The sequence below is a fragment of the Corvus cornix genome, chromosome Z (assembly GCF_000738735.6).
Source record: "Corvus cornix cornix isolate S_Up_H32 chromosome Z, ASM73873v5, whole genome shotgun sequence".
NCBI lineage: Eukaryota > Metazoa > Chordata > Aves > Passeriformes > Corvidae > Corvus > Corvus cornix.
Window position 1 is genome coordinate 10,815,065 of NC_046357.1, and position 19,255 is coordinate 10,834,319.

At 37.3% G+C, this 19,255-nt stretch overlaps 1 protein-coding gene across 1 annotated transcript in view; it reads left to right on the plus strand.

The window, feature by feature from the left end:
• TTC33 (tetratricopeptide repeat domain 33) overlaps window positions 1–18,744 on the plus strand; it is a 44,626-nt gene extending 25,882 nt beyond the window's left edge. The window contains exons 4-5 of the mRNA XM_010395202.2: window positions 6,516–6,647; window positions 15,406–18,744. Coding sequence (XP_010393504.1) covers window positions 6,516–6,647; window positions 15,406–15,756 — 483 coding nt within the window. The 3' untranslated portion in view covers window positions 15,757–18,744. The remainder of the gene's footprint in view (window positions 1–6,515; window positions 6,648–15,405) is intronic.
• The last annotated feature ends 511 nt before the right edge of the window (window positions 18,745–19,255 follow it).

Here is a 19,255-nt window from a genome sequence, read left to right on the forward strand (position 1 = left end):
CAGAAGGATGCTTTTGTTTTATATAGCTGCAGAAGGTTTAGATCTTACTGGGTTATGCATGTGGTCTGAGAGATATTTTATGGCTTAAAGGTTTTTCTTTAAATTGTTTTGGGAGAAGTGTATTGTTGCCTTTCCGTAAGTCTTAGTGTAAATGAAAGGTCTGTCTGGCCTAGTGGGATGGCTGGGAAAGAGTTGCACAAATAGCACGAGCATGTAGCAATACTTCTCTCCTGATCCAGCAAGCTTTGGCGCTGGGACTTCTCTGTGTTTAGAAGTGCTTGAAAGATTTTTCTTAAAAAAAATTTTCTCAATGCGTTCTGTTCTCATGTAAACTTCCAGCATCTGCAGAGCTATGTATTAAGGAATTTCAAATCCTGATTATGCATTATTGGAAGAGATGGTATAATATAATCCTGCTTTAATTAGCAGCATTCCAGGTTGCTGTAATTGCTCATTGTGTTAACTTATGTAGGAGTTTATTTGTATATTTCATTTTTGACTCCACTAGTAAAGAAAATCTGTTAAGATGTGATGATGGTATTGGTAAGTTTTATTATCATAGTCTAAGCATTTAACTCTGTTTTGAATAAAACAAAAAGCTGTTGAAAATTTCAGGACAGTTCTGCTCAGTGGGACAAATTAGTGAACAGCTCCCTTGAGCTGTACTTTATTATGGTCTTAAGTGAATGCAAAAATTTAAGATAGGTCCCCAAAAGCGCTCTATTTAATTGAAATTATACCAAAATTAAGTATTTTTGCACTGAAAATAGCAGGAGAACTGTGAAGTGTGTAAGCTTACCTGGATCTGAGCTATGATGCAATGAATTATCCGAAGAGGAGCTTACTACAGTGTGCTTTAATCAGTGCTCCAGATGCAATACCTAATACTGAGGGGCTGTTGATAACTTGGCTTCCTAGTCCCTGTATTTCAGCAAAATGGCAAAGGTGAGCTAGAGGCACACAGCTTTTCTGCTGACCAAGAGGAACTGAGAAACAGCTGTGTGACTCTGATTCATCTTGTGAATTAGCTTTCCTTGTCTAGTGAAACCATTGGAGAGTAATGAAAGCTGAAAAAACCAGAGGAGCCGAGGCCTTTGCTTCCACCATGCCTTTGCTTTGTTTCCTGAGAGTAGTTCTGGACAGTAGCACCATTTCTTTTTGATTTTACTTTCTTGTATTGCTTAACACTTGTTACACTGTGACTGTTAAACAAGAAAAGCTTGTGTACAAAGTATATATTTATAAAACTATTTCTTGACTCTTTTTAATAAAACACCTAATGTTTCAATTGGTAATGTCTCTTTGTACATGCAAATAATTATTGCAGATGTTGTTTTGCAGTATGACTTAGGCTTACTGGAAGCTGTCTAGTATAATGTGTAATTTGATACCTTTGTACTTCTAAGGGTACTGATGTGAGCTGTAAAAACCCACTTTTGCCAAAATAGAAATACGTAATGCATTCAAAAAATATTGCGGCCAATATTTAAAGGATGCTGTCTTAGAGCTAGCTGTGTTATTCCAGTCCAGCATACCAGCACAAATACTGCAGCTGTTACAGTGTAGCTCAGTGAAAATGTTTCAGAAGAACTGTACACCAACTTCAGCAAGGCCTTGACCAGCACTGGGTCTATAAAAATCCCCCTGTCTTGGTATGCAGGTCATATAATGGAGGAGGAGACTCGTGTTAGGAATGACTTTGTGCAATATGCAGAGATTCTTTATGGTCTATATTAATTTTCTTTCAGTGAGAAAATGTCTATTCATGAAGTAACTTCTTTTGAGAATTAACAGTGGAGGATGAAGTGGGGGTTTTTTTGCTCAGGCTTGAGTATCTGTCTTATATCCTTACATTTATAAGTTTATGTTGGATTACATAGCAGCTTCTCCATTCATTAATATTTCCTTTCTCAACAGCAAACTTAAAATTTTCAATACTGAATTGTTTAATGTCCAGCTCAGATAGATATTTTAATGGCACTGTAGGAATCTGTTTGTGGTAAGTTCTTAAAGATCTGTATTTTAACAGATGCGGGACAAATGTCTTTCAGTATTTCTGAAGGGTGGAAATAGTGTTAAAAGTTCCTAGTTGTCAAAGATACTTGAAGTAAATGTATTTCCAGAAAATCACATGGGAACTGAGGAATTACTCAATTGCTTCAAAAAAACCATAGAACTTGATGAGATTTTTTTTCCATTGCTTTCAGCTACTCTTTGATCATTTTAAAACAGATTTTTATGGTTTTTGAGAGGTTAGGGGTGCACTTTTCTTTGCGTGCAAGATCTGTCGGTATACATACTTGATATTCCATTACCAGCCTAAGTTGCAAGAACAATGACTGGCAGGTAAATGTTTATGCAACTCCATTTCTGCATTTGTGTTGAAAACCAAAAAAGACCCAACAACAGCAGCTCAGTGTTGATTCTGATGTTAGATAAATAGTACCATAAGTATATTCAAAGAAATGTATAAAGACTGCCTATATTAATGCAGTCACCAAGACTGCTTGAATTTAATTGTGGGCTTAATATCTTAGATATTGACTGGATTATTTTATTACTGCTTTGGCTTACAAAGATGGAAGAGCAGACTTTGACATATTCTTTGATTTTGTATCTGAACATTTGGCGACTGGACCATCTGGGACATTGTTGGGTGAGGAGAGCTATCAGAGGACTTGATACATTGTGTGATGTGTATAACAAATGATCTTGTTCTGCTGTTCAGTACTGCCCCTGAGAATTCACCTGGTTCGTGTTGCTTATCTCGTGGTACTTGCACCTCCGATCTCAGATAACTATGCAACTATGACAGAATTTTTAAAGTAGACAATACAATTGTTTTGTACATATTTTTAGAAACAAGTGAATTCAAATGTAAACTGTCAGGTTAAGTTCCTTATAATAATTTTTTTGGATGTTTTTTCATCAGCTGTATGAGAATCTAGTTTCCTACAATGCTGCATTCTCAATTTGCATTCATTGAACAGGACCAGGATTTCAGATATATGTCTCTTCTTTGTTTTTATATATGAAACCCATCATATACAAATAATTCCACTTCCCCTCTTCTAAAGGTTTTCTTAATCTTGAACTCAGTGAAGAAATAATATCAACTTCTACCCATCTCTCTTCCTACTTAAGAAATTACAAGGTTGCTAAGACATGACCAGGCTTAGAATCCCAATTTCAGATTGTAACAAATCAACTAGTAAGTGTGATTATTTTTAATTTCTTCTTTTTAATGGGGTATGTGCTGAGAAGAGTTAACCATCAAAACATTAGTGTGAACTCCAGAAATCTAAATTGCAAAGAAGTGTTTCTGTGTGGTGCAATTAAGTAATTGCACCACACAGTGTAATTGTAATAAAGGTGTAATTCCTTTAGAGCATGGATGAATGTAAACTGCTTTTATGGGTATGATGAATTTTATTCATCCGTATTTTGAAATGGGTTCCTGGATGGAAAAAGGAATTGGATCAGTTTCACTGGACGTGGAATGTATCTATATATAGTGATTCAATCCACTGAGCTCATTTAAAACCAGAACTTACTCAGATTCATAACACTTCCAAAATATTGTGGGTAGGACAGGATGGGTCACTCTACTGCCTGGATTTCTAATACTTGGTTAGTCTCCTGATGACAGTTGCCATGTTTAATTGGCTTTTTGCCACTGAGTTCTTCTAATTATTCCAATCTCTCATGTATGACTTATTCTAAAGCTAGATCTGTTAAAATAAGTCATTTATGGGACATGGATGTTTTTTGTTTTAAAGCATGTAATAAGGGTAAATCTCTTGGAATAAAGCAAGTCCTGAAAATCCACATACTCAACATCTTTATACGACATTTCACTCCATGAAGGGGTGTGTGTGTGTGTGCGCGTGCAGTGAGAGTCTTGAGATATTTTTTCTGCTTCGTAAATTTTTTCTTGTAATTTTTGGATCCATTTTTAGACTGTTTTCTAATCGAGTATTTTATATATATTTTATATTTATATATCACTATCTATACACACATCACTTTACCTGTATACTGTATTTGTATATTCTGTGAGTGTGTGTATGTGTGTGTATATATATATCTACACACGCTTGATGTGGCTGCACGTTGCATGTGACAGGCACGTTGTGTGACAAGGGGGGCTACAGCATGTGTAGTTCCTGTTTGGCTTTGTCTTGCTCATGTGGCCTACCCCATTAAAAGGACTGGGCACCACTTGTCAAATCTCTGCACAGGAAATCTTCATGCTTGTGGTGTTTTTTATTCCTTGTTCAGTGTGGTTTTTCAGGTGAAGAATAGTTGGTTTGATGGTTCACTTTCCAAGTAGCATGCAGAGCTGTTTTTTTAAAGTGATAATTATATAAAGGCAGAGTAACCCAGGACAAGGCTGCACACATTCAGGTTTGCCATTGTCTGTTCATTTTGATGACCTCTTCACCTGAAAACAAATGTGTAGGAAAATAGTGTGCATTAATAAGTTTATTCTTTTGCTATGACTGACAAGAATAGCTGAGTCATTTTATTAGTAACTGAACAAACTACCTATGCTGGATAAAATGTGTATACATTCAAATGTGTGTTTGTTTGAATGTAGTTTGAGAATCTAATGCCAAGAGTTACTAGGAGCAAAGTAATTACTACATGATCTGGAAGAGCATATTTAAAGTAGCTGTTTACGCTAGTACACACAGTAGTCATAAATAAAGTGGAATAATTGCCTTTATTAGTAAGATACTAATTCAGTAAACAAACCAGTAAAATTCATTAAACACTACAAAAGATATCCTAAGCACTTACACAGATGTTTTGTAATTAGTTTGCAGCAGAAGGTACTAGTAGGAAATACTAAATACTTGGGATGCATAAAAATGCTCCTGTGAGTGTATACTTGGATTTTTTTCTCTTATGAGAATAAATATGTTAAGACATTAAGGCACTGATATAAAAGGTAGCTGATAGATGCAAAATCCCTTCATCTTGATAGAATGTACACCTATCCACTAGTAACAGTTTGATTCACTTCACACATTTGCTGCAGGGAAGAGAAACTACTCATACGAATGTAATTGATCTGAAAGTTTTGGAAAAATACATAACATTCGTCACAAACTTTGATACAAAATGCAGTCATTGAGAACTGTTGAGCAGAAAAAGAAGGGAAAATGATATATAACTATGGATTTTTTAAAAAATATTTTTTAGGTATTTCTGAATTCTAAGGTACAGTCTATTGAACAGAATTTGAGTGAAGCCATAAGACTAGTCTTTAGAAAAGTTTAGACATACTAGAACAGCAGAAGTATCAACCCAAAGGGTTTATCAGAAGCTATGCTTATGATGTTCCTTGGTTTCTTCAGTACAGGGTTACTTTATGTAGTAAATCTTTGCCTTCTCCTTTCCCTCCTCCCCTTTTTTTTTAGTGTGCTGCTCACTTCTATGTTGTGGATGTACTGTTTGTTAATTAGAGTAAATACTCAAGATCGTCACATTTGAATCTTTCTCTACTCCACACTCATACCATAGAACAGTAAGGTTAAATCTGTTTTGGACTTCAGCAATAGTCCTAATACGTTCTAATATTATTCATCATAGTTGTGGTCAGTTGGGATGAAAGTGGTTGCCCACATATGAGTCTTACCCTTGTGGTTGACATTCTCATCATACTGCAGGAATGCAGTTGTCATTTGTTTCTTACTCTGGTATCTATCACTGTAGCATGTGGGTGTCTGAAATCATGATCTCAGAGTGATGCAGGTCTTCAGGTGATGTGCCAATCTCATGGTGGTATTGGAAACGTAAGGCAAGCTTTGAGCCACGTTATGTATTGCTAACTGTGATTTATAGGCCTAATTATGGACATTCAATGCAAGAAGAATAATCCTGTGATAGCTGCTGAGTAACAGAGATTTTCACATTCAGAAACCACTTTTTTCCTTACTTAACGTAGGTGACTTCATGTCTAAGTTAGGCTCTGCAGAACGCTTGTTTTCTAAATACAACAGTCATTGTTAAAGTCTGTTTCCATGCTGAGTTGCAGGGATTGTTTCTATAATTATATCATTTGCACTGCAACTGTCTTTGGTAGATTTCAGTTCTCTATTAAAAAGGATAAATACAATCCAAGAGTTTTTCAACGATACTTGCACATTTATTATGTTTAGTTCTCCATGTGTTTGTCCAGAGTATTCTGTTATGCTTCTGTTGGCTTTAGGGTTTGTTGACAAGGAGAGACACCTTCAGAAGCAATTAATCTACTTCTAATGGATTCACTTAAATTGTTTGGGCGAATCATTCTGTAGCATGTCTCTTTCTCTCTGTGGGGATTGAAATGAGTCTGGGTGACTATCTGACATCAGACAACTAACTTTTAAGCTAAGAAAAACTAGGTAAGATGAATCTGGTTCTTAGTTATTGAAACAGTGGTTGTTGCCTGGGGAATCACAGAAAACTTGAATTTATTTTCAGTTTTGCTTATTTTTCTTCCTTTTCTTCTTCTATTTCTGTTACAGGTCCTGATGTCTTTACATGAAATATTCCCAGCAGTGCATGCAGCAGAAATGGCTGTCCAGAGAAACCCACGTTCCTGGGATGCCTGGCAGACTTTGGGACGTGCCCAGCTTGGATTAGGAGAGATAGCACTGGTAGGATAACAAAATTAATTGTGTGTGAGAAGGAAAGTACAGAAATACCAAGGTTGCTGTATATCCTTATGGTAACTTGAACATAGACAAGGAAAAAGATTGGTATTATTATTTATTATTATTTATCGGCAGTGTTCCCTCTGCTTTACTGTGTTTCACAAATGCTTCTTGTGTGGTTTTGTTGCTGGACTTGTGGAAGACCTGTCTAGCTCCAAGACTTTTGTGTCATATATTGTATTTATGTGGTGGCTTTAGGCAGTAGAACAATTACGTTGACATAACTGCACACACTACATTCTGTGTGTAGTACTGCTACAATGCAGCTCACCATGGTTTAAAGATGAGGGTAATGTGAAGTCCCAGCCTCAGCTGATAATTCAGGCTCAGTTTTCATACATGCCTGCTTATAAAATTCTAGTGTCTTGTTTTCCTTGTGTCCTGCTCTCCTGCTTCACATGCAGCAAATCACGTTCCTGCTTTCCTCTGGCTCCCTAACTCAAATGGTTGAAGTTGCTTCTTCATTTAATAAGATAGCAAAAAGCCAGGGATGCTCTGCAATAGCTGAAGTGCTTCTTTTTTTCTAGAATATAATAGTTTTCTGCTACTTTCTGTGAAAACACAGTAGGTAAACTTTCAAATTCAGACACATTCACAGAAGTCCATTAGAAAAACAGTGCATCATGAACACTCAAATGAAAAGAGATACTGGTTGTATTTGGAATAGACGTAGCTGTGTGCTGTTTTGATACAAATAATTTTGTTGGTAATTTAGAGTGTTTTTGCAAAGTTACAATGTTTGGTCTGAAAATTTTCAAGAATTAAAAAAAATAATAGGGTTTTTTTTTGATGGAGGTTAACAATTCATGCAAAACTAATTTTTAAAATGTAATAAGGAGCAGTATTAAAAGCCCCAGACAAACCAAAACAAACGCAAACAATGTGAATCACCTAGAGTCATAGAATGGTTTGGGTTGGAGGAAACCTTAAAGATCATCTAATTCCAGCCCTGCTGTGCCATGGGCAGGGACACCTTCCACTACACCGGATTGCTCAGAGCCCCATCCAACCTGGCCTTGAACACTCCAGAGATGGGGCATCTATAGTTTCCCTGGGCAGCCTGTTCCAGAGTCTCAGCACTTTCATAGTAAAGAATATCTTCCTAATACCTAACCTAAATTTCCCCTCTTTCAGTTTGTATCCATTATTCCTTGTCCTACCATTGCAGTTCCTGACAAAGAGTCCCCTTCCCTGTAGCCCCACTTCAGATACTGGGAGGTTGCTATAAGGTCTCCACTCAACCTTCTCTTCTCCAGGCTGAACAGCCCCAATTTTTCAGCCTGGCTTTACAGGGGAGGTGCTCCAGTCCTGTTAGACAAAACCTAAGACAGTAGCTGTGTGTTGCAGATGTGTGCTCCCTTTGTTGGTGCAGTACCATAATATGAAATATCTCATATAAATCCATGCATATCTGCATTTCAACACTGGTGACATTCCATGGCTTTTTGTGGTGTAGAAGGTAAGAGTAGATAGTCTGTTCTGTCTGGATCTTTTCCTTTTGAGTGTTTGAAGCTGTCACTGTAAATTATGTCTGAGAATTTTAAATGCACTAGTCTCAGGAAAATCAAAGTTCCATTTCCTTCAAGGATCCTAAGTAACTGATGCTGTTCATTCTGTAGAAAATGCTACAGTTGCTGTAATATCAGTTATATATAGTGATATACCCATACTAGTTACACCCACCAGGTCGATTCACCAGATTCTATAAGCTTTGTCTACATAGACAAATCATGAAACACCAGTGGGAGTGGATATCTTGAGTGCTGGGGACCTAGTGTTCACGTTCTATTAATTTTGTTTTATTTCAGAGTAGCACTTCAGGTGCCCTCTTAGAATACATTGTTGAGCTTAATTAGAAAGGGATCTAATTTATGCATCTGAGACCATTCAGTGATGCAAAGCAAAGCATTTTAAGTGGGAACAATCACAGATTTGCATCAAAGCACTTCATCCATCTGAAACACCACTCTAGGTGCTCACGTAATTGTTAAATTGACCTTACTGTTGGTGAAGAGGGAGGAGGGGTTATCATCAGGTAGTTTGCCCTCTTAATGTTTTTGATTGTCTCTGAGTAGAGAGCCCGAGGTGTGCAAGCTCCTGTTGGTGTCTCCAGTGCTTTGGTACTGCGTGTTCATACTTCACTGCCTTTCTGTCTTTAGGTTGAACTGCTTTCTGATGAATATGTTCTCAAATACAGAGAACTTGGGGAGTTATTCTAAAATGCAGATAATGATCACTGTTTGTTTTCAAACCAAGCAATTTTTAAGAAGTCTTAAGCGGTTAAGACTGAAGGAGTTTTAAAATGTTAAATGAGTTCATAATTATTGAACTGGAGTGGGAGTCTTCTTCACCAAGTGGTTTAAGTCATAATTATCCTTTTTCTACTAGTCCTTCATTGTCATGGTTTTCTGTTTTTTCCCTGTATAATATTTTTTACAAAGAAAAGTTAATAAAGTTAATATCAGGGCTTTTTAGTAATTTTTTTTTGAGATTTGGGAATTACTACCCTTCTCAAAAACTGCTTCTTCTGTTTCTTTGTTTCATTTCTCCCCCATCAACATCTGTCTTCATTACCCACATCCTGCCAAATGGTCTGTTGTGAATACTTCTATTACTTCACAACGAATGATGCATTTTTTCTTAGGGAAAAAAACAATTTACTGTATTTTAATTTCAAGTTTCCCAGGTCCAAAATGCTGCTTCCAAACAAATCTTATTTATATTATGAGCTGTGTAATAATAAAGAAAGATTTGCTTAGTTTTTGTCAAACTTGTGACAGAAAGAATGAGGTAAATTAGTCCCATTTTATTTAGCTTTTATAAAAGTTGTTTGCTCTTTTTTTCTCTGAATTTACTAAATAGGGTAATTCAACAGTAACACTTATATGTGAGCAAGGAGAACTTTATTTCTGTAAAGGCAGAAATTCCTTAAATTCTACAAATCAATGTGCAGAGCACACCTGAGTAAACCTGCAATGTGAATGTAGAAACTGTAGAAATATAGTCAGGCTTGCAGTATTTCTCTCATTTCATTGTAAATATTTGGTTTTACAAATCACATTTCCTGTACTTCTGATGACATCTTAACCAGTTAGCAATTTCACACTAATAGCTTCATTAGAACAGTTCCTCCCATGAGACAGAGTGAGCCCCATGCTTTGATTAATCAAGGAAAAAAAAAGAAAACCAAACAAAAGCAATATTAAAAAGAAAAACCAAAACCAAACCCACAAAAAAATCAAGGACTGAATGAAAGCACTGAGTCTTCCACTGTGGTGGAGTTCATCAGCCATGTGACATGGTCATGGGCAGCCAGCTCCAGGTGGCCCTGCTTGAGCTGGGGCTTGGCCCAGATGACCTCAGAAGGTCCTGGCCAACCTCAGCCATTCTGTGGTTCTGTGACTTCAGCTTCACCCCGTTCTGGGTCCCTGTCAAATCTGGAGTACTGAGGATCACAAAGTTGAGAGGGTAGGTGTGTAAATATGCACCAGCCGTGCATGGGTTGTGTTTGATGTTTTGAAGGATGTGGTTCCCTGTATTCCTGCTAAGTAGTTAGTGCTTTAGTGGTCTTTAAGTGTGACACAATATTTTGTCAGGAGAATCACGCCTTGACAATATGAATCCTCAGGTGAGCCCTTTCCTTTCATCTCTCTTGAAAGAAATAGTTTTAGGTCTTCTAGATAATGATGGGAGCTTTGTACTCCAAGGAGAGAAATGTCTGTGTTTTATTGGAATGAAGCTGATTAACATAACTAGTTCTGAATTTGAGGTAATTTTTCAACATGTTACTAATGTTAGCATTTAGAAACATAGAGTATTTTGGTAATAAAAAGGAAATTAGTGGTTGACCTTGCACTGAAAAGTCAAAGTATTTAGGAAATGCTCAGTTAAGAGAAAAAGTACCATGCTTTGTCAGTTAAAGTGGGGTTCTGTTAAATTCTTTTCAACAGCTTTAAACAGTCCAACTGAGTTACTGAGGTAATAGTTAGTAACATTAGCTTCGCCAGGACAGTCCTGTGTTAGTCCTGCCCTCTCCATCTACTACAGAGTAACCCTTTTTTATTCTTCAACCACTGTTGGAAATCATAAATAGATTTTGTGATAGTGCTTGTTAATGCACAAAAAGATCTTACAGTCTGAGGCAATTTTTATTTTCCATCAAGAAAGCAGAAGGGCAAGCAAGTCTCCGAAAGTTTAAATGCCCTTTTCAGCTACATTTTTCAATGCTACATTTCTGCCAGGGGTACTCAGTTCTTGCAAGTCATTGTGGCTGATTTAGCTGGCACCTCCTGTTAGTAGTTACCTTTGTCAGATGCTCAGGACTTTTGAGGAGTGCATTTCTCAACATCTAGACCATGTAATTGAAAGTGTTAGCTAAAACAGATGAACAGGGTAAGACAAACAGGGATGTTGAAGAAAGTTTATTTGAAAACTGTTTTAAAGTTCCTGCAATAATTTTGGCAGTATAATTTGGTAATAAAGAAGTAAATGTTTTCTTGGATTTTCCTGATTTGCAAGGTAAAAGTACTCATATCACTTAAGCTTTATTTTCTTAGGCTGTGTCAGTTTCTATGCTGGGATTGAGTTTTGTGGTTGTTTCCTTGGTTATCCTGGATTATATCCATGCATCTGGTAGAGCAGTGTAGAGGTCTCTGTGGTAGAAGCAGCCTGAAGCAGTGACTTCAGCAGAACATGCTGCAGCTTTGCAGGGGGGTGCACTGAGGTGTAAGGGCAGAAAGGCACTAAATGTGAGGAAAGAGGGCTGTGAAGAAATGAGTTGGTGCAAAATGATATCTGTGAAATCTGTCACTGAAGCAAAAGAAAGTACAAGAGGAGGATAAGGAGGATACAAACTTCTTCAAAAAGAGAAGAAGGAAGGTGGGGAAATGAGTATATCTCACACACATCTACCAGATGGGAACAAAGACTTTCATGCATTTGTAACTTAATGGAATCCCAATAAGCCTAAGACAAAAATAGTCTTTCACATCTGGAAAATTACTGTATTTCAGGTATTTTCTCCAAAACATGAGAGCTCAGGAACCTTTGAATAAAATGGTTTTGTAAATGTAAGAAGAGGAAAATATTACATGTTCACCTCATTTTGTACGACACTAGAATTACTTTTTATGAAATTTCCAGAGAGAATGTTTTATTGAAAAGAAGAAATAGTCTGAACAGAAAATTACACAGAAAAGTTCAAGATGACAGTTTAAAGAAAAAAAAAAAGCACAAACAAAACAAATTTGCCATTCAGATTATACCATAGAAACTATTAAACTAGTGTGAAAGTTCCTGAAAGGATTGGATTATTTTTCTTGTTTGAAGAAGAGAAATGTCACGAGGACTCTTTAAATATACTAAAACGTCTTAGTTCCCTGTTTTCTGCATTACTATGATAAATGCTTCTGTAAAAATTATTTATGTTCATGGTGAGTAGTACAAAAATAAGACTTAAATTCCAGTAATATATTGTCACAGAATCATAGAAAGCTTTGGTTTCAAAGGGACCTGTAAAAGTCCTCTAGTCCAATCTCCCTGGCGGTCAGCCAGGACATCTTCAACTAGAGCAGGTTGCTCAGAGCCCTGTCCAAGCTGCCCTTGAATGTTTCCAGGGATGGGGTATCCACCACCTCTCTGGGCAACCTGTTCCAGTGTCTCAGTAACCTCATTGTAAGCAATATTGTCCTTACATCTAGCCTAAATCTACCCTTTTTCAGTTTAAAGTCATTAACCCTTGTTCTATCGCTGCATATCCTTGTAAAAGTCCCTCTCCAGCTCTTTTGTGGGCCCCTTACAGGTACTGGGAGGCTGCTGTAAGGTATCACTGAATCCTCTCTCCAGGCTGAACAGCCCCAATGCTCTCAGCCTGTCCTCACAGGAGCTATGCTCCAGCCCTCTGATCATCTTTCTTGCCTCCTCTGGACTTGCTCTGTCCCTGTCCTTCCTGTGCTGGGACCCCAGAGCTGGATGCAGTGCTCCAGGTGGGTCCCAGCAGAGCAGAGCCAAGCAGAGGGGCACAATCCCCTCCCTCCCCTGCTGCCCACGGGGCTCTGGATGCAGCCCAGGACACGTTTGGCTCTCTGGGCTGTGAGTGCCATGGCCAGGGCATGTCCAGCTTTTCATGCACCTGCACCCCCAGGGACTATGCTGACTGCTATAAAAACACACAAACAAAAAAAAATTGCATACTGAAGATCATTTAACACAGAAAAAGATTGCTTCACTGATAGACATCCTTTGAAGCAGGTCAGAAAGTGTCAGCCAATTGTAACATAAAGGCCTAATACATAACCTTGGTAGCAGATACAGACTCTTAAAGTTTTCCCCCTGGCTTTTTTAGGTGTTTCTGTGTAGTGACAGTTACTACGTCCATGTGTTACAGAAACTTGTAAAAAAAGTGCAGTCTGATCAGAATTGCCCTTCACATTTGAAGACTGTTCCAACCAGCAGAAGAGAGTGCTCATGGGACAAGTGAAAGATTGTTTGCTATGGAATACTATTTAGTGAGAAAAACATAAAATACTTTAAAAATACAGATTTTTCAAATACTGTAACTCCACAAGCAGGAATGTCTTGCAGTAGGTTTTACATTGCACTTCCCTACAGAAGCAAAAGCAGATACATGACTGTACTGATTTAAAGTGCTGTAGTCCTTAGATGCAGGGTCTCTAAAATCTCAGCTACTCTTTAAAATGAGGCTAGAAATATCAATTCTATGTAGTGTCACTGTGTTTTCCTATAATGTGACAGGCAATTGGAGAAAGCGATTTACATCTCCATTAGGAGAAGAATTAAAAGTAGCACTGTTATTTTCTTTTCTTCTGTCTTAATAGAAATTAGTGGCTTTGGGCGCTGTTCCTTTGGCAGCATAAAATTTTAAATGGATGACAAGTGTGTATTTTTCAGTTTTACATTGCTGCTTTAAAATTAATCCCTTTAATCTTTTGCAGCACTTAAAAATTTACTTTAATATTTTGTTATTTCTTTATAAAATTGTCAGGCACAAAAATTCTTTTCTTACAGATTTGCTGAGATGATCTTTTTATGCTGTATTGTATGAATCATCAAAGCAGCTTTGACGCTTACCAAATGTTATTTACTGTGCATGAACATAACTATATAGACAGGTTTTAATTAGGGGACCTCTTTCATGTAAAGCTTAAAAGCAGATGGTGTTTGTTTATATTTTGTTTTCAACAGAAATACAAAAAAAGAGCATGTAGTGTTTAGTTGTCGTTTATGTGTCCCTGAAAATTAAAAGCTAGCAAAGTTGAATAAAGTGACAAGTGTTTTATAAGAATTAAACTTCAGTCCTCCTCCTGTTTAAAATTCAGCATGCTCCTGCACTTAGAGCTGGCCATGGACCAATAATCAAGCTTTTTTTTTCCATCTGGAACTGAAAGGTTGCCTATTACAACAGCAGTAATACTGATAGCATAATCAGCATTTCTTAAGTCTGATTTTGTATCTCTTTCTTTTGAGTTCCCATCATGTGGAGCCCATATATTCATCTGTGCTACCAGAAGGATGAACCATGAGTTTCTGTCAGTGCAGATGAAAAGTGATTTTACAAATTAATTGGCATGCTTTAAATATCTATAAATTACAACAGAATGTGTAATCTGTGGTTTACCGTATGTCTTTAAAGTTTTAATATGCAAGTTGCTAGAACTCTTCCCAAATATAATCCAAATCCATTATCATCACAATTTTCTCATCTTACGGGAAGGCTTCTGTACCCATCATACAAGAGTTTGGTCACTAACCCATTTTCATAACTGCCTGTACAGTCATAAATATGAAATACACACATGCTTTTGTGTACGTGTACCTAAGTTTGAATAGGTAGGTTCAGCCTTGCCCACTGTTAATATAACTAAAAGACAATACAGTTGTAATTCTTGGTGTTGCTTTTTTCTAGTATTGTAGCAACCTCTTCTTACTTTTAGATGGTCACACTCTTTTTTAAATTTCACAGCTTCTCTGTTGAGGATTTGTATTTAGGAATATTTTCCCAGTTGAACTGAAAGAAAGGAGAAGCATTGCCAACTACACTTACTTCTACTAATATTACATTCTTTATAAGATTATAGAACTTCTTTCTTAGAGCAACTCTCCAAGTTTGAAGTTTATTTGGCTCCTTTTGAGCATTTATTTATGTGTTTTTGTAACCACATAGCTGTTACAGAAACTGCTTACCATGTGGCTAGTATTAGTGTAGTGTTAGGTCTGTATGTGAAACGACTGCATTCTAATTTAAAGGCAGCAGTACCAGTGATACTTCAAATTCCAGTCATCCCTTTTCTGTATTTCTTTAAACCATATCTGTCTGCTTTTGCCTTTACATACATCTAATGATGAGAGAAAAGTGGAATAGAAAACCATCCAGAATTTGTTTTTTCTTTTACCTTTTAAATTACAATATTGTTTTTCCCGTATGAACTCTTTATTTGTGCCCTTGTTGCCAGGTACCTAGTTTATTCATGCATTTTTGTCCTTTCAGACACAACACAGTTGGTTGGGGGTGAGGCTGCTATTGAACTTAAGCTGAGGGAGGATTGCTCCAATAAAGACAGGAATAGAACAGCTTTTTGCTTTGCTCAAATGATGTATGTAATTTTTTTGTTGCTGTCAGTTTTTATGGAATAGGTCGGCTTTAAAGTGTCCTATCTTTGTTTCTTCCCTCTTTTGCTTATAGGCAATCCGAAGCTTCCAGGTATCCTTACACATCTTTCCAATGAACCCTGAAGTATGGAAAGAAGACCTTTCCTGGGCAAGAAAACTACAGGAACAGCAGAAGGCAACAAAGACTGAGGCAGTGCAAGCACTGTCAAAAGGAAAAGAGCTTGCACAGGAGTCAATCCCAGACTATGACTTTGAAAGTGATGAAATTGTGGCAGTCTGTGCTGCCATTGCAGAGAAGGAGAAAGCTCTTTCAGCTGCTAAAACGATGGTGATCGTGTCTGCTTCAGGCACAGTAGAGACTGTTACTGAGCGAGACAATCGTCCTGCCACTCCCGATGAAACCCTTTTCATCAGGGCCCGGTAGGGCAGGCTCGTGAGTTGTGTTCCCCATAGTTTCAAGAACTACTGTTATTTATTGTATTTTGCTTGCTTTGTGTTTGTTCTTTTTTTATTATGTGATAGGATAGCCTGCAAAAGTTAAAGAACTGAAATTATTTTTCTTTCGCTAATTAAAAAAGGAATGACCTGAGTTGTCGTTCCATCTGTATTTTTCAAAAAGAAAGCCAAGAATTGATTCTGAAAATTATGAATTCTTATGACCAGATGTAATGCTGAAATGCTTAACTGCATTTCAACAGCTGCTTTCATCTTTGTGTATTTCATAATTTTACGAGTTAATGTGTACATTTTCCCAGTAATTAGGAAAGTTTTATTTAAACTATAAAAGTGCTGTAGTTTATCCCCAGCTGGCAACTCAGCTCCACACAGCTGACTCCCTCCTGGTGGAATTGGGGAGAGAATTGGGAAAGTGAGAGAATTTGTGGGCTGAGACAGAGACAGCCTAGGGAAAGCAAAAGCTGCACATGCAAGCAAAACAAGGGATTTGCCTAATTCCCCTGGGAAGGCAGGTGTTCAGCTGTCCCCAGGCAAGCAGGGCTACAACGTGTGGCTTGGGAAGACACTCTGAATGTCCTCCCTTCTCCTAACTCCTTCTTTCCCCAGTTCTATGTATTGGGCATGATGGCTGTGGGATGGAATATCCCTGTGGTCAGTTGGGGTCATCTGTTCTGGCTTGTCTCCTCCCAGCCTTGCCTCTTGTGCACCCCCAACCTTCTCACTGGTGGGGTGGGATGAGGAGCAGGAAAAGGTCTCGACCCTGCGGAAGCACTTCTCAGCAATAATGAAAACAACTGTGTGTTATCAACACTGTTTCCAGCACAAAATCAACACCTAGCCCCCTGCTTGCCTCTCTGAAGAAAATTAACTCTATCCCAGCCAAAACCAGCACAAAAAGAAATAGGAACTTGTAAAAATTATTTCAATCACTATTAATTAACATTATTTTTCTTCCAGTAAAAGTGTGAACTGTTTCGTTCTTGACAGTCTTTGCTTTCATTAAGATTACTTGTTCTATGAGAAAGTATCCTATGAAGCAGAGATGGATTATTATTTTGTGTGTGTGACAGATCTGATTTGTAGCCAAATCAAGTAGAAACCTTTATCTTGCTTTCATCAGTGAGTGTGTTAAACACTTTTTGATTAGATGAAAGGAAATGCTATACCAAACAAGGCCCTGAATGTTTAGTTACAACTGAATGTTTCACCAGAATAAAGAACACTTCAGGTTATGACTGAAAGTCGCCTTTCCTTATCGCGAGTGCTGTGCTGCAGAGATCACCAAAACTGGAATGGTGGGAGTAGGAAATAGATATGGCTGAATTGTATTGTATTCAGGGCTTTTCTTTCCTAGTGAGGCTAATCTGATAAAGGAAGTCAGCTTGCTTTTCCTAATTCTTATAACCTGCTATTAAAAGTATGTCCTTAGGGAGCCAGTTTTTCAGGATAGCACTGCTGGAGTCGCCCTTTTTATCCTTTTTTGGATTTTGGATGCCGTGGTGGGTACTAAGGCATACTGTAGGAGATTTTTTTAATGTTAGTTTTTCTTCAGGGGAAGGTGGCAATTGGTTTGTCATACAGGCAGGTCAGAGAAATGAAATCAGGCTGTTTCTTTGATGTGCTCTGTGCTGAGACTGTTCTCCTTTCATTGTCTTGGAGACATGGTAGAGATGATCACATCCTAACTGTACTGGAAGAAATGGTCAGTTGAGGAATTCTTGAAGAATTCAGTTTGAGAACATATAATTTTTACTTGATTTTGATAACATTTTGTATGATAATAGAGAGTTTTGTAGACAAGTGAAACTTCTGAAATCAGTAATCTTTGCACTTTTCAAATCTGATTTCTAATTTCAAAAGAACTTGCTTTAAAAGAAAATGTTGCTTGAGAAGTATAGTGTTTTTTGCAGTGGAAAGTGCATTGCAGAAAAACTGTCTCAAATCATACTTTCTGTTTATCTGATATCAGAATATCTTTGTTTAAAAGGATACATACAGTTTTTAAAAAAATTAATTATCTTTCTTAAAGACTTAATTGCCTTGTTGTACTAAGGGTTCAATGTTTTTCAAGATTCTCCATGAATGTTTTTTTGTGTGTGTGAATTTTTAGATCTGTGCTTGCATGAACACACATTCACAAAAATCACACCTTTTACTATCCTCTGAATATTCAAAATAATTATAACTACAGTGACCTAAATATATTAAGAAATGTAAAACATCATCATGCTACATTTTTATTTCTTCATTAAAGATTTTAAATGCTGGATAGGCACCTGATTAAGATATGGTTTGATAGTTTAAATTGTTAGAGTTGAAAGATTTCCTAATCTTTTTTCTCCTATCAACTTAATACAATCTAGTCAGCCATAGGAAGAGTTAGCATGAGAGGGGTTTGGAAAGATTTCTTCAGAAAAGAGATCTTCTCTGGCTGGAAAAGGAAATGTGTGAGATGCTCTAGGGTATGTTTTCTTTTTGAAGGAGCTTGGCTGTATCCACCTCGTCTTTTCTTTCTTTGCGCTTTGTACTTGCGTCAGTGTTCTGTCTTTACTCATACAGGAAGGACTGCTGCCCTCCTCTCGGAGGCCCATGTTATCACAGAATCTCTTTCCACTGAAGTGATTCACAAAGTTCCTACTGACTTCAGCACTGCAGGGCCAAACTGCTGGAGGGGTGTACATCTGCACCATCAGGCTGTGCTGGGCTCGAGGGGTGGTGGTTTCCATCCCGTGTACTAATGTGTTTTCCTTCTGATTAGATCAGGTTGTGAATTCCTGGTATTGTCAGAACTGTAGTGTTCTGTAGAGCAGTTAAGTTCTTGTGACACTGTTCTCAAACTGGGGAGAAGTTCCAATACTGATGATTTCAGCATTGTTTTTTGTACAGCATGCCATGTTTTGCATGTAAGGAATTTTCTGGATTGTTTTGAATAAAATACTGACTTCTTTGCTGCTTAGTGATGCTTGTTTGTTCTTTAGGTTATAACAAAAATAAGTTATTATTTCCCATTCTGGAATGTTCCTCATTTTCGCTTTTGTCTGTGGTGAACAAGTTAATGTGTTACAGTAAAAAAGAAAAGAAGACATCTCGGGGAAAAATATTTAATAAAATGTGATGCTCAGCTTTTAAACCTTTCAGGGATATCCTCATGAGATGGAACAAAAGGAGATGTTATCCAAAATAGGATATTAGTGAAATACACCTCCCCTTTGACACTAGGAAATAATTTTTATTGTTCTTCATTATCATTAGTGGTAGTGACGGCAGTAGCTTTCATGTATTTGTCTTCCATATGAATCACATATTTAAATGTTGCAATGCCATTCAAGAGGAAAGCTCAAGAACAACAGTGGGTCAGGTGGATTAATTTTCCTTGATTTAAAAGTCTACAGTTAAACATTTAAATATATTTTTTTCCTTTTGAGTCCCTTTATATCCAGTGGAAAGAAATACAGAGCCTCACAGGG